Source organism: Copadichromis virginalis, linkage group LG10 (genome assembly GCF_057382275.1).
Source record: "Copadichromis virginalis isolate Kocher_CV1m ecotype Utaka linkage group LG10, C_Virginalis_male_GT1.1, whole genome shotgun sequence".
NCBI classification, from domain to species: Eukaryota; Metazoa; Chordata; class Actinopteri; order Cichliformes; family Cichlidae; genus Copadichromis; species Copadichromis virginalis.
Window position 1 is genome coordinate 13,667,119 of NC_140627.1, and position 25,882 is coordinate 13,693,000.

The window sequence follows — 25,882 nt, forward strand, 5'->3', positions numbered from 1 at the left end:
TCAGACATTTGAACTGCATGGCCTGGGCAGAGCTAATCAGCTTGTTACTCACATGCCATTAATTCTCAGAGGAACAGGACAGGGACACTGGGCACCATTTCATCACCGAAGCAGATGGATAACTAATTAGATTCAACATTATGTTCTGTTAAATAAAACATCGCAGTGGGATGTGAGGCTAGCTTATGTGTTGATAGATGCATTTTAAAACCAGAGGACCCAAACACAGATCAGATTAAATGTCGTTCTACAACATTTCTCATGCTTTCCACCTTTTTTTTCGTTGGCAGTGATGGCTTGGAGTCGTGCTGTCACCTGTCCAGCTTTGGACTAGAGGGAGACATTCCCATTTACAGAGAAACTCTCACGCTAAACAGCCACCACTAGCCTTCTGTGTGTGAAGCATCTAAACAGCTGTGTGAGAAAATGGCACAACACATAGACCCCTGCTGTCTGCACAACCTCTCCTACCACCCGCGATGGCAGCACAACTTCATAAAAGGGAGGAGAAAAAAACATATATGGACAGACACTTTCAGCGGATGTAGTCGATTTGAATCTTTTTCAGCATCGTCATCATTGTCAAAAAGGTCATTATCATCCAGACCGCAGCTGCTATCATCTGCCCTGCAACACACCAGGAGCTGGTGGAGGAACTGGCTTCTTTTGCCCTTCCTCATAGTCTCATTTTTCCCCCATCAAGCCTCTGCAACCACTTTCACAATGGCTCTAGTTGGACCCTGGACATGTGACGTACTATACTCAAAAGCCCTCCCTGACTTGGCTGCCAGCCTTGCCATCAACCGCATAAACAAGAACACCTACCTCAGTAAAGGCTACTGGTATGACTACAAGCTGATCAATGAGGACTGCCAGTCATCCCGTGCCCTGGCTCGCTTTGCTGGGCTGAAAGGTTATGCAGCTGCTTACTTGGGCCCAGCCAACCCAGGCTACTGCTCCTCAGCTGCTTTGTACGCCAAAGAGTGGGATCTTGGGCATCTTTCCTGGGCCTGCCTCAAACCCAATATGAATAAAGGACATATGTATCCTAGTTTCATGAGGCCACTGCCACTCTCCTCTCATGTAATTTTTACAGTGTTGCGATTTTTTCGGTGGGCCCACGTGGCCATAATCTCAGAGGAGTCAGACTTGTGGGAAGCCACAGGGCATGAGCTGGCCTCTTCACTTAGGGCCCTTGGCCTGCCTGTTAAACCAGTGGTCACAATGGAGAACAACAAAGAAGGGCCTCGGGCAGCTTTGACAAAAGTGCGGGAGACAGACCGGGTCAGAGGTGAGTTGCTAAAAAAACACAGTTCAACTTGAACAAAACGACTGTGATGTGATATCTGAATATTCTTTTTTTTCCTTTAATTTCCAAAACATAGGGTTGGGGTTCAGGTTAGGGTAGAGTAACTAAGCTAATCAGACCTCATAGAGTTACAAAGCCTGCACATGCTATATTTCACATGAATTGGGATTATAAACTGTCTTTAAACTTTACTTTTCTAGTGGTCATCATGTGCATGCCCTCAGTCCTGATTGGTGGCCAAGCCCAGTACCAACTTCTGACAACAGCCTCGGCTATGCGCATGATTGATCGTGGCTATGTGTTCATTCCCTACGACACCCTTCTCTACTCACTACCCTACAATGATGCACCCTACTATATGCTGGGCAATGACACCAAGCTCCGGAAAGCCTTTGATGGAGTTTTAACTATCACCATGGACTCTGGTGAACGCAATTTCTACGAGGCCTTCAAACAAGCACAGGACAGCTATGAAATACGTACCAGCACTCCCCCAGAGCAGGTGAGAACATCTAATAAGAATCTACTTCATTAAGAAATGACAGAAAGTAAAAGACAAATCTCGAAGGATAGGAAAAAGACACAAATCTGAAGTTTAAATGGCTACTGTGCTGTCCCTTCTTTAAGGTTTCTCCATTCTTTGGCACCATCTACAATATGATGTATTACACAGCTATGGCTGTTGAGCAGGCCCGCGATAGAGAAGGCCACTGGGTAACTGGTCGGATCCTGGCCGATGGCGAGGGTGGCTTTGAGTTTGAAGGATTCAATCAGCCCCTGAGGGCTGGCAGGAACGGTGAAGGCATGCAAGCTCAATATGTGGTCCTGGACTACAGCGGCATTGGCAACACCCTGTACTCCACTCATTCGCTTCATGCTTCTCACACGGACAGCAAGAGCGGGGGCTTGAAATATCTCGGCCGTTCAATCCATTTTGCAGGGAGCACTCCCTACAAAGACTCAACCTGCTGGTTTAGCCCATACTTTGCCTGTACTGGAGGTGATTGTGCTTGTAGTGCCATTGCTAAAAACAAATTTAAAAATAAGCCAATGCTGACTTTAGTGCATTCAAACTATCTTTGTGGTTCTCTCCCAAGGCATAAATTCGGCTGCTGTCTTCTTGCTTTTCCTGATGTTCATTTCGTTGATTGGATTTTTAGTAAACATCTTTCTTCGCTACAGGTATGTATCTGATTTTGTTCAGGCTTGTGTAGCTTGGAAAATATGTAATGATTGTTTTCGGTCTTTTCAGGAGAGATGGCAAAGTTGGGTTCAGCTTTGGAGGTGGTGGCCACAGTAGCGGATCGACCAAGGTGGTCCTGACCCTTGATGACCTGGTCTTCATCAATACCCAAGTCAGCAAGCGGGTGAGTTCTGTGCTGAATTTGGCTTCTCTCTGAAATGCACGCACTACATACCTACAGTAGTATGGACTGTATGAAAGCTGCACATTGTTTACTCTGGGCTTACACATCCTCTTTGAACCCTGTGTGTGAGCAGAAGCTAAATGATGACAGTATAGCAAAAAGCCAGGGGGATATGAAGACGCCTCACCACTCAGTGTCCGGCCGTAGCTACTTTGCCTCCACGCCAGACAGCTCGAATATTGCTGTTTTTGAGGTGAGAGTCAGATGTTCACATTCAGTAAACTTCAGTACAATGTTTAGAAGCTGAAGTCTTTTTGATGTTTTTGGTGTCACGATGACTTTGTTGTTTGTTTAAATGCCAGGGTGACTGGGTTTGGCTGAAGAAATGCCCTGCTGGATCAGTATCAAACGTCTATAACAGCACTGAGAATGTCTTTGTCAAGGTAAATGAAAATATGTTATTTAATGGATAACTGAATCTTAACTGTAGCCAGAAACCATTTGGTCATCTGAATTTGCCTTAACACCCTGATCACAAAAGCTACAGTGAACTATATCTAATATTGCCACTGTTTGCTTCTCAGCTCAGAGAAATGAGGCACGAGAACCTCAATCTGTTACTGGGGCTGTTCTTCGACTCTGGGATCTTTGGTGTTGTGATCGAGCACTGCACCAGGGGCAGCTTGGAGGATTTGCTCAGCAATGAAGAAGTGCGTCTCGACTGGATGTTCAAGTCTTCCTTGTTATCGGATCTGATCCGGGTAAGAGATCTATGAGGTGATCTGTCAGTGTTTCATTTCTTATTTTACCATGTTTGTCACACATTTCTACAAACTGGCATCAGGGTATGAAGTACCTGCACCATCGCAATATCATCCACGGTCGACTCAAATCCCGTAACTGTGTGGTAGATGGGCGTTTTGTGCTGAAGGTGACAGATTACGGGTTCAATGAGATTTGGATTGTCCAAAATATTGACACAGATGAAAAGCCAGAGGGTGAGTGCATGCGCATGCACATCCACGTAATAATTATTATTGTAAGTTTTGTTTGCATGTATCATTTTTTACTAACTGTGCACTTGATAAAAAAAAAAAAAGATCTACTTTGGACGGCTCCTGAGCTGCTGCGAAGTTCTAGAGAGAGGAGGAGGGGCACTTTTGCAGGTGATGTCTACAGTTTCTCCATTGTTTGCCAGGAGGTCATCTCCCGCTCTGCACCTTTCTGCATGTTGGACATGCCTCCCAAAGGTAAGTAATATGCTACTACTTTTAGTACTTTTCATTAACAGTTTAAATCACAGTTAGCTGACAAGACTGGGTAAACTAAATCTTGCACTAATGTTTCTGCCTGGGCGGGTTTTTTGTTTATGTGTATGATGACAGAGATTATCAACAAGGTCAAGGAGCCTCCGCCTTTGTGTCGGCCTGTCATATTAGTGGAGGAGGCCCCGGTGGACGTGATACAGGTCATGAAACAGGCCTGGAGCGAAGAACCAGAGCGGAGGCCAACCTTTGCTGATATCTTCAAACAGGTATAAACACATGTTTGTATGTTTTCACATGTTAGTCTGTAGCTAGGTGGACACAGCTGAGTTTTTCTCTCCATGTGACAGTTCAAGAGCATCACCAAGGGAAAGAAAACCAACATCATTGACTCCATGCTGCGCATGTTGGAACAGTACTCCTCCAACTTAGAGGATCTGATCAGAGAGAGGACGGAGGAGCTGGAGGTGGAGAGGCAGAAGACTGACAATCTGGTGGCTCAGATGTTGCCCAAGTGAGTTTCCATCAGCTTTCATTAGCACATGAAAGACATGACAGTATTGACTCCATAGCCATAAGTATTGAGTTTTAAACATGATTACCTTCTGGGGTTTGCAGATCAGTCAACACCTCAAGCTGTTGCTGGATCAGTTCTTGGTTCAGAGGCTTGCTGCACACTGTAGAAATTATTTGAGACAAATTTGTGGAGTTATACAGAAATATCTCAGGTGTATTCCAGTTATTCTCGGATTTGTTGAAACATTAATAAATGTACCATTAAGCAATGCTCAGAAACTATGAGATGAGATTTTTTTCAGTTGTCTCATTAAACAAAAAGCTGAATTTATTTTAGTCATATAGTCATAAAAGAACATATAGAAACAGATCTGTATTAAACTGTTGACTCCATATTGATACGTAGTTCTTGCACATGTTTTTAGAAATAAGGACTAAAGCTGAATGTCTGTAATCGTCTGTATGTCCTGAACATTTCATTTTCCACTTATCCATTTATCCTTTAGGTCTGTGGCCCAGGCACTGAAGACAGGCAAGCCTGTCAAACCAGAGCATTTCAATCAGATCACGCTGTACTTCAGTGACATTGTGGGCTTCTCCACCATTTCATCTCTTAGCGAACCCATTGAGGTGGTCAACCTACTCAATGACCTCTACTCACTTTTTGATGCTATCATTCTGCTGCATGATGTCTACAAGGTGAATGTTGAAATACCAACACATGACATAAATGTCACCCAGGTAGCTGCACTCAGGCTGAGCCTTTGCTCCACCTCCCATGGTTCGTTTCCCCATGTTACATGCCATTATGCTCCATTGCTGCTTCCTTCATCTGTCCTGGAAAACAAAATGTAATATATATATATATATAGTATTTTATATTATATTACAGTATTATATAGAATATATTTATGTAATGACCAATCAAAGTTTACTAGAAACGACATAGATTTAACTGATAACTGATGTGTTATTGTAGCCATGTCATTTCTTTCCTGTAGCTCCTTTGTTATTCCTTTATTGTCATCCTTTTGGGAAAAAATTAGGAGCTACCCAGAGATATGTAATCATCATCATCAAAGACACACCTTCCCATTTAATGTTTTTTCTTTATTTAGATGACTATTTACATTGTAAATTCTGACTGAAGGCATCAAAACTATGAATGAGCACATATGAATTATGTAGTGAAGAAAAGAAAAGTGTGAAATAAGTTAAAACATGTTTTATATTTTGGATTCTTCAAAATAGACATGCTTTGCTTACTTTGCTTACTGTTCCCAGAGATGCTGAACACTTGTTGGCCCTCATGCTGTTACTCTGCAGTCCATCTCATCCCAAACCATCTTGATTGGGTTTAGGGCGACTGGCGGCTATTTGACCATAAAGGCCTGATTCGTGCAGTCTCCTCTGAGCAGTTGATGTAGAGATGAGCCCGCTACTTGAACTCTGTGCGGCATTGATCTGGGCTCTAATCTGAGGTGCTGGTGACTCGGATGTATTTATCCTCAACAGCAGAGGTGACTCTTGGTCTTCCTTTTCTGGGACGGTCTTCATTAGAGGCAGTTTTGTCGTAGTGCTTGATGGTTTTTGTGACTGCTCTGAACTGACTGACCTTTAGTTCTTAAAATAATGGACTGTCGTTTCGCTTTACTTAGCTGGTTGGTTCTTACCTTAATATGAATTCCAACAGTTGTCAGCTGTGTACTTCTGTACAACACAACTGATGGTCCCAAGGCAAGAAATCTCCACAAATGAACCCTGACAAGGCGCACCTGTGAAGTGAAAACCGTTTTAGGTGACTACATCGTGAAGCTTATTGAGAGAAGGCCGAGGGTTTGCAGCGCTGTTGACAAAGCAAAGAGTGGCTACTTTGAGGAATCTAAAATATAAGACACATTTAGAGTTATTTATCATTTTGTCTTTGCTACATAATTCCATATATCTTGCTTCATATATTTGATGTGTCTACAATGTAGAAAGTAGTAAAAATAAAGAAAAAACACTGAATGAGAGGGTGTGTCCAAACTTTTGACTTATATGGTATCAGTTTGTGTTCAACTCTCCTCTTTTTCTCTTCTAGGTGGAAACTATTGGAGATGCCTACATGGTAGCATCAGGGGTCCCCAACAGGAACGGCAATCGCCATGCAGCTGAAATGGCCAACATGTCTCTTGACATCCTCCACTGCATTGGAACCTTCAAGGCGAGGCACATGCCTGATCTCAAAATCAGAATACGTGTTGGCCTGCACAGTGGTAAATAATGTGTTCATCCTTTCTGTGATGTGACAAACCCTGAATGTGTGATTTAAGCTTTAAGCTTCTCACGAAGATTCCTTACTGGGCGTGCTGTGAAATTCAATTCAATGTTATTTATACAACTCCAAATCACAACAACAGATGCCTCAAGGCGCTTTATATTTTTAAGGTAGACCCTACAATAATACTTACAGAGAAAATCCAACAATCAAATGACCCCCTATGAGCAAGCACTTTGGCAACAGTGGGAAGGAAAAACTCTCTTTTGACAGGAAGAAACCTCCAGCAGAACCAGGCTCAGCGAGGGGCGGCCATCTACCATGACCGGTTGGGAAGAGAGAGACAGGATGAAAGAAAAAATTATTATTATTATAAATAATTATAAAAAAAATTCTGGGTTTAGAATTTAATCTGAAGAAAAAGGTCAATAATGATCTATCCACACACCTGTTTATAAAAGCCAAATACATGCGTAAAAAGTAAAACCGTGCAAATTAAATCCAAAGGGAATTCAGAGAAATAGAACCACAGGGACTAAAGCTGCAATGACGAGGAGGCATTTTTACCTCCTTTATCTGTGTCTGAAGCTTATTCCTGGAAGAGTAAAACACTATCCACTTAGAGTGCTGTCATCCAATTAACACACTGCATACTCTGGATTTGTGATTCTATACTGTGACTTTCTTTATGTGCACAGGAGCTATATTTTTATATATTGGGTTGAAACTGTAGAGAAAAAGGCTTAAAAGCATACCAGTATAAAGAATATTTAAGGTATTGTTATGGAGGAAGTCTTTGTAACCTATATGTACTGTTGTTTGTAGGCCCAGTTGTAGCAGGAGTAGTCGGCCTTACGATGCCTCGGTACTGTCTGTTTGGAGACACTGTCAACACAGCATCTCGAATGGAGTCCACGGCATTGCGTGAGTGTCTTGTGCATGATTGTATGAACCACATGTTTCTTTCTTTCGTTCTCTTTTTCTTTTTTTCTAATGCTGGAATAGTGGGAGGGAGGTCAGGTGTCTTTCAATTTGTGTGCATGCTGCTTGAAGCTAAACAGGGCTTTGAGTGAGGAGTCCTTCCTAATCCTTTAAGGCTATCAGCAGAATTAGAGGCCAATTTAAAGTTTCGGAATAAATGCCGTCAATGACCAAGTTTTTCTTGGCAACCTTCTACAAGGTGCACACATTTAGTAAATGCCCTGTAATTTAAAAAAGGAAAAAAGAAAAGGAAATTTAGAAAAAAAAAACCCTCTCATTTAATAATGTTCTCAGTAAATAATTGTAATTAAAAATTTGTATTGAAAAACATTCACATTCAACTTATCAGTGGTAGTTTCAGTCAAACTTAATCTAAAGTAACAGTTATGTGCTACATGATTATACTGATGGGTAATATGCTGCCACCAAGTGGCTTAACCTCAGAAGAACAGTCTGTTTTCTGCCCAGTCTTGTAGACTTAGTCATTTTAAACCCAGGAATGCTCCAAGCCCAAGATTTTATATTAAACTGTGTACCTGTACCAAAGCTAAGGTTTCACCTGTATTTGCACAGCTTACAGAATCCATGTCAACCAAAGCACAGTTGATGTCCTGAAGAGCTTGAACCTCGGATATAAAATTGATGTCAGAGGTCTGACAGAGTTAAAGGTAAATAAAATGAAAAGGGACGCTAACCTCTACACCTGCTGAAGCATTAGATATGTGCTCTTAGCAACTGATTGCTGATGATTGTTTATTTGTAGGGAAAAGGTATTGAGACCACTTATTGGTTGGTGGGTAAAGAGGATTTCACCAAACCTCTGCCTGATCCTCGAGACCTTCCAGGGTAAGAGAATGGTTCTGTCATTTACACATGTTAATAGATGCAATTTGTCCGACTGAATCCGTTTTGATCATTTTAAAGAAAAAGTTACTGCAATCAAAGTTGCTTGTTGTTTTCTTTGTTCCAATTTACGGTGCATAAAAAGGTGTGTTTCCTATTACAGGGAATGCACTCATGTGATCAGTTTAGAAGAGATACCCGCCGACAGAAGACAAAAATTCCTGGATCGACAGAAGAAGACAAACTAGCCCGTGGTTTATCATTGGAAAGTGATCAGAGGTAGATCATTGACTGAAAAGTTGAACATGCAATATCTGACAGCAACTACACACAAGACTAAAGAAAATTTCTATATTAATCACATCAATCAATCCTTTGCTCTTGTATGAAAAAAGTAGGTGAAACTGTCTATGCTTTATATGTTTATTGGATGTTTTATACCAAAAATAGACAAAAGTGACACTGCATATCCAAAAAGTGCAGGTTTATAGAACAGCACATTTTGCCTAACAGAAAGGCGTAACGACGAAGGTGTCTACAAATATGATTACAGTATTAAGTGTAATGCTGGTGTACTGTACTGTATGTATTTGTACTGAACCACGTGCTTTATAGAGATTCTGGAGGGATGCTGTCATAAACACCTTAATGGTGGAAGCTATTACTGCCTGATTATTCATCTCAGCTATAATGGTGTCTACACTGGACTCACTTTAGAGGCATTAACCCTGTCACAACAGCACAGAATGAAAACATTAATACATTTTTATAGCAATTTCAGCTGCAAACCTGGATAGCACATTCGGAGCTCAGGTCGAGGGTAGCTCTGATTTTGCTTTTGTAGCGGCAGTGTTGTTTACAGATGATGGAAGAAGCCATGCCACCCAAAAGTGATCAAAATCTATATATACATTAAAACATGGTGGATTTAATATTTTATAGTTTTATTAAAATATATCTAAAAAATAAACACAATTCCTCTTTGGCCACTTGGTCTTTAAAAATTTGATTTACATCTGTGGCCTGTTTGTTTCTAGCTGGATATCAACAATATGCAGTGCTTAACAAATTTATTTATGCAAGTAAGCATAAATATTTTTAGAAATCTGACAAAAACTCATTTAAAACAAAAAAATTCTGATCTGAACTGAAATGATTCGACCACTTAAATTATTCTTTTCTGTTTGTGAATGTAAGTAAATGACTGTAATTCGCAATATAAATCAAAAAAATTAATATTTTTTGTGTTTGCTTTTTTAAGTTTTGAAAACAGTAAATTTAAAAATTCATCAAACACACCACTTAATAACAAATACTTCTTTATTCTATTCTTCTTTATCATGCGCATCGGCGTTATGCTTCTCTCGCTGTAATACTCTCTTTTCTTTGTGAGACTACATTAGCTGTGTGTTCTTTCTAATTAAATGTGAACTGCTTTACACTATGTTGACATTTTCTATCAAAACATAAAGGATGTAAGGCCCAAACCATTTGTCACTAACAGTGCACTAACACTGCATGCAGCCTATTACTGAAACACGCTGCATGCATGACTGAACGTGCTGCGTGTTCAACGGGGTCTTAACAAGACAGTAATAGGAAGACCTTATTTAATACAGTATGTGTGTTCTGCACTGATGCACAGAACGTTTGAATCAATTGACTGAAATGATCTCTAATAACATGCTTCAACAGACTTGGATTTTTCATGTGTATCGCCATCTTCTGCAGGAAAATGTCTGAATTTTTGTTTGGGAACTCTCCAAACTGCGGCAGTATCTAAAGTTCCTCTGAGATTGCACGTCCACCTCCGATGCCCATCCCTAGGGAATCCTGTTTTACAGAACATATCGCAGATGCATGTGAAGAGGAAAATAGGAGAACAGGAGGGTGGAGTCCTCTGAGTCACTTGTCTTTGGCTTGGGGATGTATATACTGTACATGTGTACATAGTTATTTTTTCTTTGTGTCCTGCAGGTTTAGGGGATTTTTGAAATGTTTCCTGCTCGAGTTCCCTAAACCCCTGACACAACAGGAGATATCAACAAAACATGAGGGTTTTATCACGGTGTATTCAAAAAGCCAGCAGCCACATTGTTCTCTCACTCTGTGTCGCCTTGCTAATTGTCTGCCACGGCACTGATATTGAAGCAACAATAGGCAGACAATGTGAGGATGTGATTTTCCTCTAAAAGCAGTTTTCAGGCTGCAGGCAGCTGGCTGCTGGCCACTTTTAACCTACAGCAGTTTGTCGCAGCAGCTCAGCATATGGACAAAAAAACAGAGGTCTGATGACTTGATTATCAGGTTGCTTGTGGTGTAGTCTTTCACACCATTAAGTGTTTAGCACCCTTTCCAGGCGTGATTAAACCCCAGATGAAGACAACCTGGAAGGTCCCGAATCAAGAGGACAAACATGGGGAAAGTGGTCTGAATATTTCTTTCTTTCATTTAATTCTGTGGTAGGCCTATAGGTAAGACCTACTCCTTTTTTTTAAACAATTTGCCAAACACATAGATCTCATCAATACTGAATGCACTGTATTGTTCATTTTCAAAGTGATATCACTGTGTTTCTGTAAATAAAATGTGTTTTAGTGAAGATTGTGTCTTCTTATGTTTGTCTGCCTACTGCTGAGTGTGTCGCGGATATTTTCCCAGATGATGCCCTGACGCTACACTGCAATATGCTTTTGAAATGAGCCAATAAAATTCAGTAAAAAAACAGTAAATCACAATATAAATCACAGGTGGGTTGAAGCTGTGAAATCTGTTCATGCATGTTTTAAGGGTATAAGGTTTGAAGCAGTGCTGATGGAGCATTAAACCACGAGCTACATTAAAACTACGCTTATTTAAGAAAATGCAGCAGCTCAGTGTGAGTCGTGAAACTCCCCACTTTGCTGAGCCAGTGATGCTAACAAGCTTTGACCTTACTTGGGCTGGTGTGACTCTGCTTTATTCTGTAGTGGAACAATCAAATGAAAATGTAAGGAAGGCTTTACATAATGCAACTTCTATGCAATACCCTGCACATTGTAAACAAATTTAAGAACAGACTGTGTCTGCGCCGCTACCAGGAATTGTCCCCGAGGACAATGACAGCTCAAAAGCAATTCTTTCTACTGCCACTAACAAGGGCTGCTATGAGAACATGTTGACAGGTTGCTGTGCCAAACCTTTTTTGGCACTTTTTGGTGCAATCACACCCCTCAGATTTAACTACAGACTATCATCTACAGCATGAGACAGAATCTTTCTGAACTGCTATTTATTATAGTTGATTTACTGCTTGGATAGAAATCAGTTTATGCTTTATACATTAGTATTTCTGCATTATCTCCGTATTTATGCATCATAATAATAATTATATAAAAAAACTACCTTAAATCCACATTCACAAGCTTATCACAACCCTATTGTGTGAAATCCCGGTTCTGTTTAAGTGTGTTTGTTGCTCCCAGCAGATAAGACTGTTAAACAACAATAGGGCAGTATGATGTAGCCTGCAGATGAGTGTATCTGACTTGTGTTTATTATCTTCAAATTCAACCACAACATTTCGCAACTGATCGCCAAGGCAACCCATTTTATCAGTAGTTCCAGAAATATGTGATTATTATTAATAATTTGTTTGTTTCCCCTTTTTTTCTTACGCGTTTTTGTTATTAAAAATAACTGGAATTGAAAAGAACGAATTAATTGGGTTAACTGGGTTTTCTAAACGTGAAAAAGAGTCACGATTTTCTAGCTATTGTTATAAAAATTGCATTTTGCCAGCAGATTCCGTGGACTCTACAGCGGACTCTGCATAAAATACGCACATATGAATTTAATGGCTGCTTGACATTCGACTACCCCCAAAATGTATTTGGCCTATGGCTGCGTATCCTCGACCTCTCAAGCGGCACGTTCTGCAGTTGTTTTCCTCGTGTCTTTGTACAGCCAACTGGGTAAAATCTGCTGGAAACTATATAAGCTGGCCGACCGTCCACACAGCGCCACGCACCAAGTGTTCGTGGTCTGAACGCCGCGTTCCTGGTCTGTGCACCTCAGCAGCCCCGAAGCACCCCTGGCATTTGACTGGCACCGGCTTGGAGGTGTCAGTCTAACTGATGCAAGTCAAGTCAGCCACAGAGAGGCGGGGGAGAGCGGAAACAGAGCAGGTTGTCTTTCACAATACAACTCACATTAGTGCAGTCGATACATTTGTCACAATACTCTGTCTTCTTGAACCAGCAGGATATTAGAATCCATATAACGCAGCTGTGAATCTACTGCAGTGTTGACTGCTCCTGTAACTTCCCGTTACTCTTTCTCAAACGATCATTGGTGAGCTGTGTTGAGGTCATTATTTAGAAAAAGAAACTGAAATTCAGCTTTTGAAATTTTAAAATCTGTAATGTTTAAATGCATATTGAACTTCACTGATTTAATTAACTTTACGTTTATGTTAATACGACAAGCACATGCCACTTGATTAACAATAAAAACTTATATATGCCCACATATCAGCACAAATCCCTTTGCTTACAAGGGTCATATTAGATCATAAGATCCTTACCATCTTTATTATGGTACTACTGCAAAGCCAACGGCACAGTTTGTGTAAAAGCAGCCCAGAGAGGAAAAAATAATAATCTTAGCAAGGCACTGGGAGTAGGCTCTTCTCTCTTAAATTTAACCAATTGAACAAAAGTGAATCTGAATTTAAAATCAGCAAAGCTACATTAGTTTCTTACAGAGAAATGTAACAGTGATGTGTTACATTTCACTGTGTTACTGTATTACCACCAAAACTGTGGGGGAGTAAAGGTTAGACCAATTGTAATGCACAGCAAAGTTACTGAAAATCACTAAATGTGATGCTGGATGAGGCAACACAGCTCTAATGTTCAACATTTGGAAACAGTGTACAAACCCAAGACTTACTAAAAATGCTGGCCACACATATCGTTTTACCATATCATTTCAAGAGAAGTGATAAAAATGCGCGAATGGATAAGCGGCTTCGGTTGTAGCCTCCCTTCAATTCCTAAGGCTTTTATTTCGAAAGTCTTTACCGGGGATGTCGTTATTATCCTGCCTAATCTGACAGTGGCGAATACAGAGTGATATGGGCAACCTCAGACAGGTGGAGGAGACGTCCTTAAGCAGCTGAACCGCACCGTGGTTGGACTTGGGGACTGGGCTGGGCTGCGGGACGAGCGGCGGTGGACGCTGTGCACGCTCGGTGCGCGGATCCTCCTGCGGCTGCTGGATTCACAATATGATACCAAACCCAAAACATGCGTTGGCTTGGCTGATTCTCCCCATCCTGCGCCTCCTCACACATGCTGGACACTTAAACGTGAACGCGGGGAGGACGAGGGATAGTAGTTGCGATGGATAAATGAGGAATACGCATGGACATTATTTTTCCCCCTGAGAATAATTGTTTATAATAACCATCGCTCGCCTGTTTTGGCAATGGAGAACCAAGCAGCCGAGCCGCAGAACTATGAAGATGTACAGAAAAGCGGGTATCTCCGCAAGCATAAATCAATGCACCGGCGATTTTTCGTGCTGAGGGCGGCCTCGGAGCATGGTCCCGCTCGACTTGAGTACTACGAGAACGAGAAGAAATTCCGCAGTAAATCACCTGTGCCCAAAAAAGTCCTGAACCTGGAGACTTGCTTCAACATAAACAAGCGGGCAGATTCCAAGAACAAGCACATGATAGTGCTTTATACCCGCAGCGAGAGCTTTGCCATCGCTGCAGACAGCGAGGAGGTCCAAAATGAGTGGTACCAAGCAATGCTGGACCTCCAGGGCAACTGTAAGATATGAAAAGTGTGATGTGATTTCTTCTGTCTGTTTCTGCATCAGGCCTATCCTGCCGTAGGCTATTTGTTCTCCATACACTATTTTGGCTCGGCCATCCGGGTGTCTCTCTGCATATCACCGGCTCGAATTATTTGAATATTTTCTTTGATTTTTTTTTTTGATTTTTTTTTTAGGTTTGTAGGTTTTTGTGTTTTAATTGTACCCATATAGTATGAGCAATGCAGTTTGGAGGGTGATGTATTTTAACCAAGAGGCAGGTGGATCCTATTGAACGGGTTAGACCGACACGCTATGGGCGGCATGTGCTGTGTGTTTGTGCAGCACAATCTCAATAAGCAGTGCTTTAATACAGTCACAACCTGCGGATTATTATCCGTCAGCAAAAACATAATTTGATGCGTTAAACAGCATCCGCCTGTAAGAACACGAGATGATCGCTTCTTGTGACCAAAATGCAGTCCGTTTTCATACGACGGTGTGCTTCTGCATGGCGCAGTGGGCATATAGCAACCATCCAAGGGATGCATCATATAGTAGCAGCCTATCGCGGTGCACTCCGCTGGAGCCCGTGTTTTTGTTTTTCTGCACAGCTCCGACTGCTATTCGCCTAACCTACATTTGCGTTGCGCGGTGCTGCTGCTGGTAGGGAGGAGATGGCATCGTTAGTGCGCTCTGCGCTGGAAATTGTGTTTCTGTTGGTTATCCTCGTGTTTACGTTGTTATCCTTATGCCGGAGCTGAGCACCACCACCACCACCCACCCTGCCTGTTCTCCCTTTGCATTTCAGTTATTTGAGACTGATGGGCTTGCCCAGCTCTAATATGTGGTTGTGGAACCCTTAACAGGCACACATTAGAGCACAGAAGACCCCCATTTTGTTCAGAGTATGGCTCAGGCACAGTCACAATAAAACAATGTCTGTTTATTTTAATTTTAATGTGCAGCTGATCGTAATTAGGCGAGAGTCTTGCAAAAAAAACAAACAAACAAAAAACAGAGAGAGATAGATTGAAGCACATTAATATATTATGTCTTATAATAATTTCTGTGGAGTTCATAGCTAATATTTTCTCTTTCTCTGGTGGATTGTAGCAAACCAGCAGACTGTTTGTTGTTTACTGAAAATAACACTGATTGTGAGAGGGGGGCTGGGGCGGGAGGGGGGATTCTGCAATTTGTTACTTGATTGGCACTGAGCAGAATTACAATGTCTTGTATCACAGTTGAGCATGATGCTTTTTAGTGGATGCTTTCTATAGCTTTTAAGGCTTAATTAATTATGAGCTGTAGCTTAAAAGTGATGGTGATGAATTGGCTGCAGCACAGCTGTTTGGCAGTATTCTTGCATATGGCAATTTACTTACGATAGAGTAACAAAGCATTACTTATTACTGTCATTTTGGCTTTCGTTAGTATTTCAGCAGGCTATGTTTGAATTAAACCCCTCTTTTTTTCTTGTATGTATGTGTGTAATCATTAAATCCCCTAATTGTTTTATTTATTCTTTACTATTTTTCTAGGTAAAACCCCTGAAGACTATGGAAGCAGTGGAGAGTGTAGCTCTCCATCTCCTGTTCCAACCTTCAAGGAAGTGTGGCAGGTCAAGGTTTGGCCTAAAGGTCTTGGACATGCCAGGAATTTAGTAGGCATCTACCGGCTGTGCCTAACTGACAAGACAGTCAACTTTGTCAAGCTCAACTCTGATGTGGCCTCTGTAGTGTTGCAGCTGATGAATGTCCGAAGATGTGGTCATTCAGAGAATTTTTTCTTCATTGAGGTGGGGCGCTCAGCTATTACTGGCCCCGGAGAGTTTTGGATGCAGGTGGATGACTCCGTGGTGGCTCAGAACATGCACGAGACCCTGCTGGAGGCCATGAAGGCCCTTAGTGAGGAGTTCCGTCAGCGCAGTAAATCTCAGTCTGTGGGAACATCATGTGGAGGTGGTACTGCTTCAAATCCCATCAGTGTCCCGAGCCGTCGTCATCACCCAAATCTGCCACCGAGCCAGGTGGGCTTCTCGAGACGGGCACGCACGGAGACCCCCGGAACAGGAGGCAGCAGCACGAGCACATCACCTACATCGCGCCACGGGTTTCCAAGGGCGCGAACAGCCAGCATCGGAGCCAGGTCGGAGGAGAGTGGAGCAAGTGCCAAAGGGACGTGGGCCAGCTCCAGCCCAAGTCTCAATGGATCCTGCTCAACTACCCCAACTCTGAGACCCAAGCCCACCCGGGCCCCAACCCCTGCTAAGATTACCCTCAGCCTTGCACGTTACACACCTAACCCTGCTCCTTCCCCTGCGCCGAGTCTGTCCTCCAGCTCTGGTCATGGCTCAGAGTGTGGACTAGTGGGGGCAGCGGTGGGAGGCATGACGATCTGCTCCTACCCTCGTGTATCACAAAGAGTTTCTGTTTCAGGTTCACCGAGCGACTATGGATCCTCAGATGAGTACGGCTCCAGTCCCGGCGAGCACTCTCTGCTCCTACCAAGCCTGTCAGGACATCACGTACATGGAGAAGGCTCCTCTAGCTATATCGTCATGGGACAGCGAGAGAGTCTGCTTGGTTCCCATCATCGCTCCAAAGGCAGACGGATACTGCGGCGTTCATCCAGTCGTGAATCAGAGGCAGAACGCAGACTGCTCAGTAAGAGGGCTTCCCTGCCTGTGGCGTCCCACGAGCGGCTGACTCCACATAGAAAAGATGAAGATGATGAGGACGACAAAGAATACGCCATCATGTCGCAGAGCGCTAACACACAGCGAGCTGATTTGCACCATGATTCAGGCAGACTGAGAGTTGGGGGTGGGCAACTTGTAGGGGAGAATAGGAAGAGGTCTGACAAAAGCGGGGAAGAAGTGGACAGAGGCGCAGCTGTGGATAGTGGCTATATGTCAATGTTGCCTGGAGTGACATCTCCTCCTGTTTCACTTTCTCTGTCAATAGGTATTTCTGACTCCGGTACTAAACCCGGGGCAGATGACGAATACATGGCCATGACCCCCAACAACAGCGTGTCCCCCCCTCAGCATATCCGCCAGCCCAGTTCAGAGGGCTACATGGTCATGTCTCCCAATAGCAGCAGCTCCACAGACCTGCATGGACTAGGCATGTGGGATAGCAGGGGCAACATGGAGAGCCGGGCTGCCAGTGACTACATGAACATCTCACCTGTCAGCAGCCGCTCTGCTTGCAGCACACCGCCTTCCCATCCTGAACAGCACCAACTTCAACCAAAAATGTTCAACTCCTACTTCTCACTGCCACGAGCTTATCAACACACTCTCTATACTCGCTTTGAGGATGACTTGAACAAAGGAGAAGGAAAAAAAGATGGCAGTGGGCACGATAGTGCTGGACGGGGAGGAGGAGTTGGATATAGCAAGAGAAACAAAATTGCAATGGGCGCTGCTGGAAGCTGCCAACTTTCCATGTCTTCCTCTTCTTTCTCCTCTAGCTCTGCCAGTAGTGAAAGCCTCGAAGACAAGTCCATATCAGCGGGGAGAGGGTTAAGTTTATTAAGAACCGGAGCAGAATACAAGAGTGCAGGAACAAGCACGAAAGATGGGCGTCACCACCAAAAACGTGCATCGAGCAGTAAGAGTCCAAAGCAACAAAGGAGGGGTCGTCCCCTCAGCGTGTCTTCAGACATTACTAAAGCAAACACGCTGCCCAGGGTTAAAGAGAATCTACCGCCATCAGTGTCTCAGAATGTTGGTGAGTATGTCAGTATTGTCTTCAAGGAAGACAGTAAATATGGCGAAGGACGATGTGCAGGTTCCGAACGTCCTGTGATCCATGGAACGCTCCGACCCGTCAATCAACCGCTCCTCTGCCATGATAATCCTGCTAACCTTCCCCGCAGCTTCTCTGCACCATTGTCCACCTCTGCTGAGTACGTCAGCATGGATTTAGGGAAATCCTCAACACCAGTGACTCATGTTAGATCCACATTCAGCACCCAACAGGGCCCACCAGCTGTTTCCCCCAAGGCCCGACACGAGCACGGCACGTCCTCTCCTCTGGCCGCAGAGGGCAACGTGGGCTACAGAACAAAAATAAAGACAGCAGCAGCGCTGACAGAAGTCCCGCCTCCATTTACGGAGAGCAAAGCCTCAGATCCCAGCACTTCAGCACGACCTGCCATCCACTCTGGTCAACCCTTACCTGTGGAGCAGGAGACAGGTTTGGGCTTTTCCCCAGTCAAGTCCTTCCAGTCTCCGGAGCGGAGCAGCAGACTGGTCCGAGGTGACCAGCAGGGACGCCTAAGCCACTGCCCAGAGACATTTAATTCACCTCCCTCACTACCACGCCACGCATCCTCTTCTACCTCCCTCTTCCCAGAGGGCAGCCAGGCAGTGGGCCATCGGCATGGTTTGGACTGCTCACTGTGGGAGAGCGGGCAGGCTGCTAGTATGTCTGCCACACCTCCACCTCAAGCCTCCACCTCATCTGGAGAACAAGGCCTTAATTATATTGACCTTGACTTGGCCATTAAGGAGAGCCCTCAAGCTGGAGTGGAGCACACCGCTTCTGCCTACAACATGGGAGGAAGCGCTATGGGTAGCAGTGCTGGCTCCAGCCTCAACAGTTACGCCAGTATTGATTTCTATAAATCAGAAGAATTGAGAGCACACCAGAACAGTAGAAAAGATGGTCAAGGTAAGTACTACAAAGCCAGTTCATGTTGAATTATTTACTACTTGTAGAGTGATAAGTTATGATTAGATCTTTAGTGTTAAGAAAATTAAATATATATTCTGCAGATACATTTATAATTCTTTTTATATCATGGCTGGAGATTTCTGTTTTGTCAGTTTTGGCCTCAAGGCTAAACGACTACGTGTGTTTGACACTGCAGTTGTTTCCTTCAATTTAGAGAATAATTCAAATCTGGAAATGATTTTTGATGTGATTTCTGAAAATATCTACTTACTGTCAATCAAATAGTTAAAAACAATCCCGATCATTTAAGCAAAAAAGGCCAAAACTGTATCTCTATTAAGACAATAAATATCGTAACATCAGAATAATATAATCCATTTATGAAAAGATTAGATCAGCCCTAATCTTTGATGTTTAATGAGAGCAAGAAGAATATGTTATTGTTTTTAAATAGGCAAAAACACAAGTTAAAATATGATTCTTGATCATATTTGTCTAGCGAAAACTTTTTCATGTGAGTGCATAATCCACAGACAGAGCTCATGTCTGGGTCTTAGTCACTCTTTCTCTTTTCATCTTTTACTGATGTGTACCTTGGCTTCAAGCTCGTGGGCAGCGCCATATTTCCAGTCTGTGGGTTGTCTGTAGTCTCTTATTATCGCAAGTGGGTGTTCAGAGAGCAGAGCCAATTGATTTGTCTGCTGGTAATGAGCCATTTCACATAAATGGAGGTAGAGGGGACAGAACGCAAGCAAGGTGTTTATATTTATGTGTGGGTGTCCTGTTGGCTGTTGCATTTCACATGGCAGCTTCGAGGTTTCCCTCACATTGCTCAGATGACAGTTATTAAACGCTTAGTGACTGAATATGATTTTTGCATGCGCATGTCAAGAACTAAACCGTTAAAGACTGCATGTGAAAAATAAAAAATAAATAAAAAGGTTAATATTAATATTTGTGAGAGGAACAATCACATGCGCGCATTTTATTTATTCAGATAAAGAGCATTTATCCAATGCTATGAAAATGTCTGAACATGTAGCATGTGATCGTTATAAACTGGCAGCCAGTTTGGTTTTCCATTTAAAGGCATGTAAGGAAATTAAACCTCAATTAACCATCAGTTAAAACAATATTGAGTAATAATTAAAACACATGGGCTCTAATCCTAACTGTATGAAAGCTATAGTATGGCAAGCGCACACGGTCTATATAATACACTGTATTCACCTAAAGATTTTAAGAAATTAAGCAAAAGCTGGTCTTCATCAGCTGAATGGTGAAACAGAAATCTAGTGCACAAAGCTGCAAGCATACCTGGGTAGAGACGGCCAGAGTGTTGAGGCGGCAGACAGACATTTGACACTAATGATGCACGGGGCAAGTGGTTAGACTGACTCATAGCTTTTCAAACCGCACTTTCATTTATTTGCGCTCCTTTCCGAGCTTATCTTGATTAAGTATTTGCGGCTGCGCCGCGAGATTATTCTTTAATGAATTTATTTCACGGGATCCTTTTCTGTAGGTCACAAGCGATAAACCCAAGATGTTTGCTTGTCGGTGCCGCTGACTTCATTTTCCTGACAGGATCAGAGTCAGGGCAGTGACTTCTTGTTGCTCAGGTGGATCATAAAGGGAAGAAACATATGAAAATGCCTGGAGCTGATAAAGCTTGACACAGAGACACATAATATTGACATCTGCAACAGCGTGCATGAAACCAATCAGAAAATCCTTTTAGAAAGATATCTAGGGTCATGTGATATTTACCCAACCAGCCATCAGGAGCTCTAGATTAAACAAAAGCAATATGCTTTGGTGAATAGATCACCTAGCATGAGCTGCCTTTCTTTCTCTAACATTTTCTGTGTGGAGACTTAAATCTAATTTACTTTGATTATTCCGTAAATTGTGGTGAGTATATATACTTTAAAAATAAAGCACAATAAGGAGCAATAAAAAGAAAGCTGTGGTATACGATTGAAGCTCACGCCTATCTTTGATTCTTTCCTCCCAGACTGTTGATCTCCATCTTCGTCTTGGATCTCAGAGTGACAGTCCGTCAGGGGACGGGTGGCAGCCCGATCTGTTGCCACAACAGAACTGTACACTGGAGTCTGAACACTGAAACCCTGGAAAACTCATCCCCATCCCGTCTGCTGTTTTCTGTCAACCAAACGTGTGCCAAACACACCACACACACAGACACACACATACACACACACATATACACAACACACAGTCACAGGGTAAAGAAAAAGTTTCTTTTTTTTTAACCTTGTTTTTAATAATAAAAAAACGAACATCTGATTATCATTTAACTTCATATAGATAAAGGATGACAGTTAGGTGTGTAATGGTGTGAGCTCACAGGTGGCCATTATGATATTCATGGACAGCCTGTTCTTCTTTTTGCCTACTTGATCTATATTATCATGTTACTAACGCTCGTATTTCAAAAACACTTTCAGGGAATCTCAAAAAATGTCCTTATTTGCTTTTAATTGAGGTTTGAGCCAGTCTATTGGAATCTTGTGTCTCAAGATTTCAAGTGGCAGCTGCTATAATGAAGCAATCTCAGCTGAGTTTTAATGAGTGTTAATTATTGGATCCTGTGGTTTTTGCCTTTGTATTACTATTTATGCTACACCATCCTTTGTCCATGTAAGTTAAAGGATCATCAAACTGAGAAGGAAAACGCAGTTTGGCAGAGGGCTCATACACGTACACACCCTGCCACTGTAAATGTATTTGATTTATCATACACAGTTGCAAAAAAAAAGACTTTACACTTATTGATCGCTGGTTTTGTGCTACCGAAGGACTTCAAAATGTGCTTCTTTCTGGGGTGGTGGATGGAATTGGCAACGGATTTGCGCTATAGAGATGAAAACACAGTTTCCTGTCAGTTTTTTGCAGACAATAGGGAAGTGGTTGTGTGAAAATCCCACATAGCTTATGCAATCTTTGTGAAATGCATTAGAGTGTAAAGTCTGTGTTTTTTCACACAGAATTCAGCTTTATCCCCAAAGCTCCACATGTGCACTCACACAGGATATATGTTTATGTAGCCGCATAAACTTAACATGTCCCATCATGCCATGTGGTTCGTTTTCAAAATGTAGCCATTGTTAAAGCCTAGTGAAAGCTCCTCTGTGGTATTTTGGGATATTTAATGGATTTACTTATACACTATGTGGTGTTCAGGGTTTGATAGGAAACTCATGATCCCCTTCATCGTTATTCCCAAACCTAAGTGACAGTTTAATAACCTTCAGTAGCTGCAGCTGGCATAAGAAAAGTAATTTCACTAGACTCATATATGCTGTATTTGTTTTACAGCATAAATCCAGCAGAAGAAGTCACATGAAAGCCTTCTCTGTCATACAGGCATTTTATGAAAGTGATTGATGTCACAATTATACAGAAAAAAAACTTACATAGATGCTCAAAAATCAATTCATTAACCATGAATGAGCGAAACACTTGATTAAAATGACCAGATTGACCTAATATTCTTGCTTGTCTGCTTTGGCATAGAAGAAAAAATGTCAGACTTAATTTAAAAACAACAGATATACCAAATTTTGTCCAAATTATGAATAGTCCATTCTAGCTCTTCTTTATGTTTGACTGAGAAGAATCGCTACGTAAGCAGTTATTACACATGAACTGAGCACACGCGACAGCTTTCTAATGAATCTGAGCGCTCAAGTTATCCCCCAATTCCACTTGATAACCGTACATTGGCTGAGACTGACACATGACTGTCAAATTACACGATTCCAATGCCACACAGCCAGTTGAAAATAGTAAGTTAAATCAAAATGTAAGCCATCTTTGTAATTAGTGTATATAAAAGAAAACAAAATCAGTAAATATCTTAGGAAAAGAATCAATTTTGGAGTCCCTAACAGTCCCTTCATGTTTTTATGAGGACAGATCATACACAATATTACAAGGCTGTGTGAATAAAAAAACAAAGAATGCAATGATTTGCAATTCTCATAAACCCAAATTTTAACTCACATTAGAATATAGGAAAACAAATATCAAGTGTTCAAATGGAGAAAAGGTACAATTTTAATTAAAATAGCAGCTCATTTCCAAATGAGCTAATGTTTTTCATGAAATAGTAAAAAATCTGATATATTTTCTAAGCCTTACTGTGAATAAAATTTGGGTTTATGAGCTTTACAATTTGTTGAATCCTATTTTTATTTACATTATGCATTTTGAACAATTGTGTAGCACAAAATCATTGGAAACATCAAAGTGTAAACACTTTTTGCAACTGAGCTGTTATAACTGTATATTATACTATAGTGTATACTATAGTATAGAATAACAGAAACTATAGTACGTGCTGTACTTTTTCTCATTTGCATAACAGTTAACACAATTCTTATATAAAGTAACACATTACAATGGTATACAAAATATACAGTATACATATATTGATTAATACTATTTAGCCTAGATATATATATATATATATATATATATATGTGTGTATATATATATTGCCTGGTGCCTGGTGTAATAGACCCCAGCCTCTATGGATCTTGTGCTCAGAGCTTGTTCTTGTGCTGCCATGATTAGTGCCTCTGTGCTGTCTTTCAGTCCAGCTTTGTCCAGCCACTGGTAGGATTTCTGGATATCAGCCACCTCCTCTATCTGCCGGTGGTACATACCGTGCAGGGGCCTGTCCTTCCATGATGGTTCCTCGTCTCCCTCCTCTTTCTTGGGTTTCTGCTGCCTGAGGTATTCACTGAGCACTCGGTCAGTTGGGGCCATCTTCCCAATGTATTCTTGGATGTTCCTTGTCTCATCCTGGACTGTGGTGCTGACACTCACCAGTCCCCGGCCCCCTTCCTTCCGCTTAGCGTACAGCCTCAGGGTGCTGGATTTGGGGTGAAACCCTCCATGCATGGTAAGGAGCTTTCTTGTCTTTATGTCAGTGGCTTCTATCTCCTCCTTTGGCCAGCCTATTACCCCAGCAGGGTACCTGATCACGGGCAGGGCGTAGGTGTTGATGGCCTGGATCTTGTTCTTACCATTCAGCTGACTCCTCAGGACTTGCCTGACCCTCTGCAGGTACTTGGTGGTTGCAGCCTTTCTAGCGGCCTCTTCATGGTTCCCATTTGCCTGCGGGATCCCCAAGTACTTGTAACTGTCCTCTATGTCTGCAATGTTGCCTTCTGGTAGTTCAATCCCCTCAGTTCTGACTACCTTCCCTCTCTTTGTTACCATCCGACTACACTTCTCCAGTCCGAACGACATTCCAATGTCATTGCTGTATAGCCTGGTAGGGTGGATCAGTGAATCGATGTCTCGTTCACTCTTGGCATACAGCTTGATGTCATCCATGTACAGGAGGTGGCTGACAACTGCTCCGTTCCGTAGTCGGTATCCGTAGCCAGTCTTGTTAATGATCTCACTGAGGGGGTTCAGGCCTATGCAGAACAGCAGTGGGGACAGAGCATCTCCTTGGTAGATCCCGCACTTGATGGTGACTTGTGCTATGGGCTTGGAGTTGGCCTCTAGTGTTGTACGCCACATCCCCATTGAGTTCCTGATGAAGGCTCTTAGGGTCCCATTGATCTTGTACAACTCTAGGCATTCCAGTATCCAGCTGCGGGGCATTGAGTCATAGGCCTTCTTGTAATCAATCCAGGCAGTGCACAGGTTGGTCAGTCTGGTCTTGCAGTCTCGGCTGACTGTTCTGTCTACCAGTAGCTGGTGTTTTGCGCCTCTGGTATTCTTGCCAATTCCTTTCTGTGTCCCGCTCATGTATTGACCCATGTGCCTGTTCATCTTAGCCGAAATGATGCCTGACAGGAGCTTCCATGTAGTACTGAGGCAGGTTATTGGTCGGTAGTTGGAGGGGACCGGTCCCTTCTTGGGGTCCTTGGGGATCAGTTAGCCATTCCGGGTGTCTCTCGTTAACTAGCAGCTGGTTCATTTGTGCTGCCAGACGCTCGTGGAGTGCCAGTAGGCGTGAACCATGTCGGGCCCTGGTGCTGTCCAACTCTTCATACTGGAGACCCTTTCTTGGATATCTGCCACTGTGATGGTTACTGGACCCTGTTCAGGGAGGTCGCTGTGGTCTGCCCTCAGATCCTCTAGCCACTGAGCATTGCCGTTATGGGTTGCATCCTTCTCCCATATGCTCTTCCAGTATTGCTCCGTCTCCAGCCTTGGTGGTGCTGTTCTCTTATTGTTCCCTTGCCACTGAGAGTACACCTTTGCTGGTTCTGTGGAGAACAGCTGGTTTATTCTCTCTTGTGTACCTCCTCAAGCGGCTGGCCAAGGCTGTGAGTCTTTGCTTGGCAGTTTCCAAGGCCTCAGCTTGCTGTATTTCTTAGGCACCTTATTTGTCGCACCTTTCTGCAACTCCGTTAGTTGGCTAACCTCCCTCCGTGCTACTTTGATCTTGCCCTCTAGCCTCCTTCTCCATGGAGGGTACTGCCCCTTGTCGCTGTTCAACTTGTAGCCAAGCATCTCACTGATGCCGTATTGTAGATCAGCTTGTTAGTGTCGGTAATCGTGGTTGTAGGTATTGCCCGTAGTGCTGCATTAACATCATCTAGCAGACCTTCTGAGGGTACTTCACGTAATCTTGGTAACCGGCTACGGGGGATCCAGGTTTCAAGCTTGGCCATGATCCTATTTTTCAGGTCAGTTCCTCTCGCACTCAACGATCCTTCTCCTATCGCACTTGGGGCTATGTACCCAATCTCGGGTGGGGGTGATGATATCTCCCCCCTGACCTGGCGTCCTGACTCCTCCTTGCCGTAGCATTTGTGTTGTACCTCGTCAATCTCTAGCTGTGAGAGCAGTCCCTTCTT

General features: G+C 42.8%; 2 protein-coding genes across 2 annotated transcripts; both read left to right on the plus strand.

Annotated features, from left to right (window-relative positions):
- The first annotated feature begins 297 nt into the window (after positions 1-297).
- Positions 298-9,576, plus strand: gucy2d (guanylate cyclase 2D, retinal). Its single transcript, XM_085469979.1, has 18 exons — positions 298-1,291; positions 1,510-1,811; positions 1,937-2,309; positions 2,407-2,491; positions 2,562-2,676; positions 2,810-2,929; positions 3,039-3,119; positions 3,261-3,437; positions 3,521-3,674; positions 3,777-3,926; positions 4,062-4,210; positions 4,292-4,455; positions 4,964-5,156; positions 6,541-6,715; positions 7,543-7,641; positions 8,272-8,366; positions 8,462-8,544; positions 8,705-9,576. Exons 1-18 carry the CDS (start codon positions 427-429, stop codon positions 8,787-8,789), a joined length of 3,465 nt encoding a protein of 1,154 aa, XP_085326105.1. The 5' UTR covers positions 298-426; the 3' UTR covers positions 8,790-9,576.
- Positions 9,577-13,654: 4,078 nt separating this feature from the next.
- Positions 13,655-24,947, plus strand: LOC146699994 (insulin receptor substrate 1-B). The gene is made up of 3 exons (XM_085469980.1): positions 13,655-14,359; positions 15,888-19,028; positions 21,049-24,947. The coding sequence occupies exons 1-3, from the start codon at positions 14,011-14,013 to the stop codon at positions 21,054-21,056; spliced, it is 3,498 nt and encodes a 1,165-aa protein (XP_085326106.1). The 5' UTR covers positions 13,655-14,010; the 3' UTR covers positions 21,057-24,947.
- The last annotated feature ends 935 nt before the right edge of the window (positions 24,948-25,882 follow it).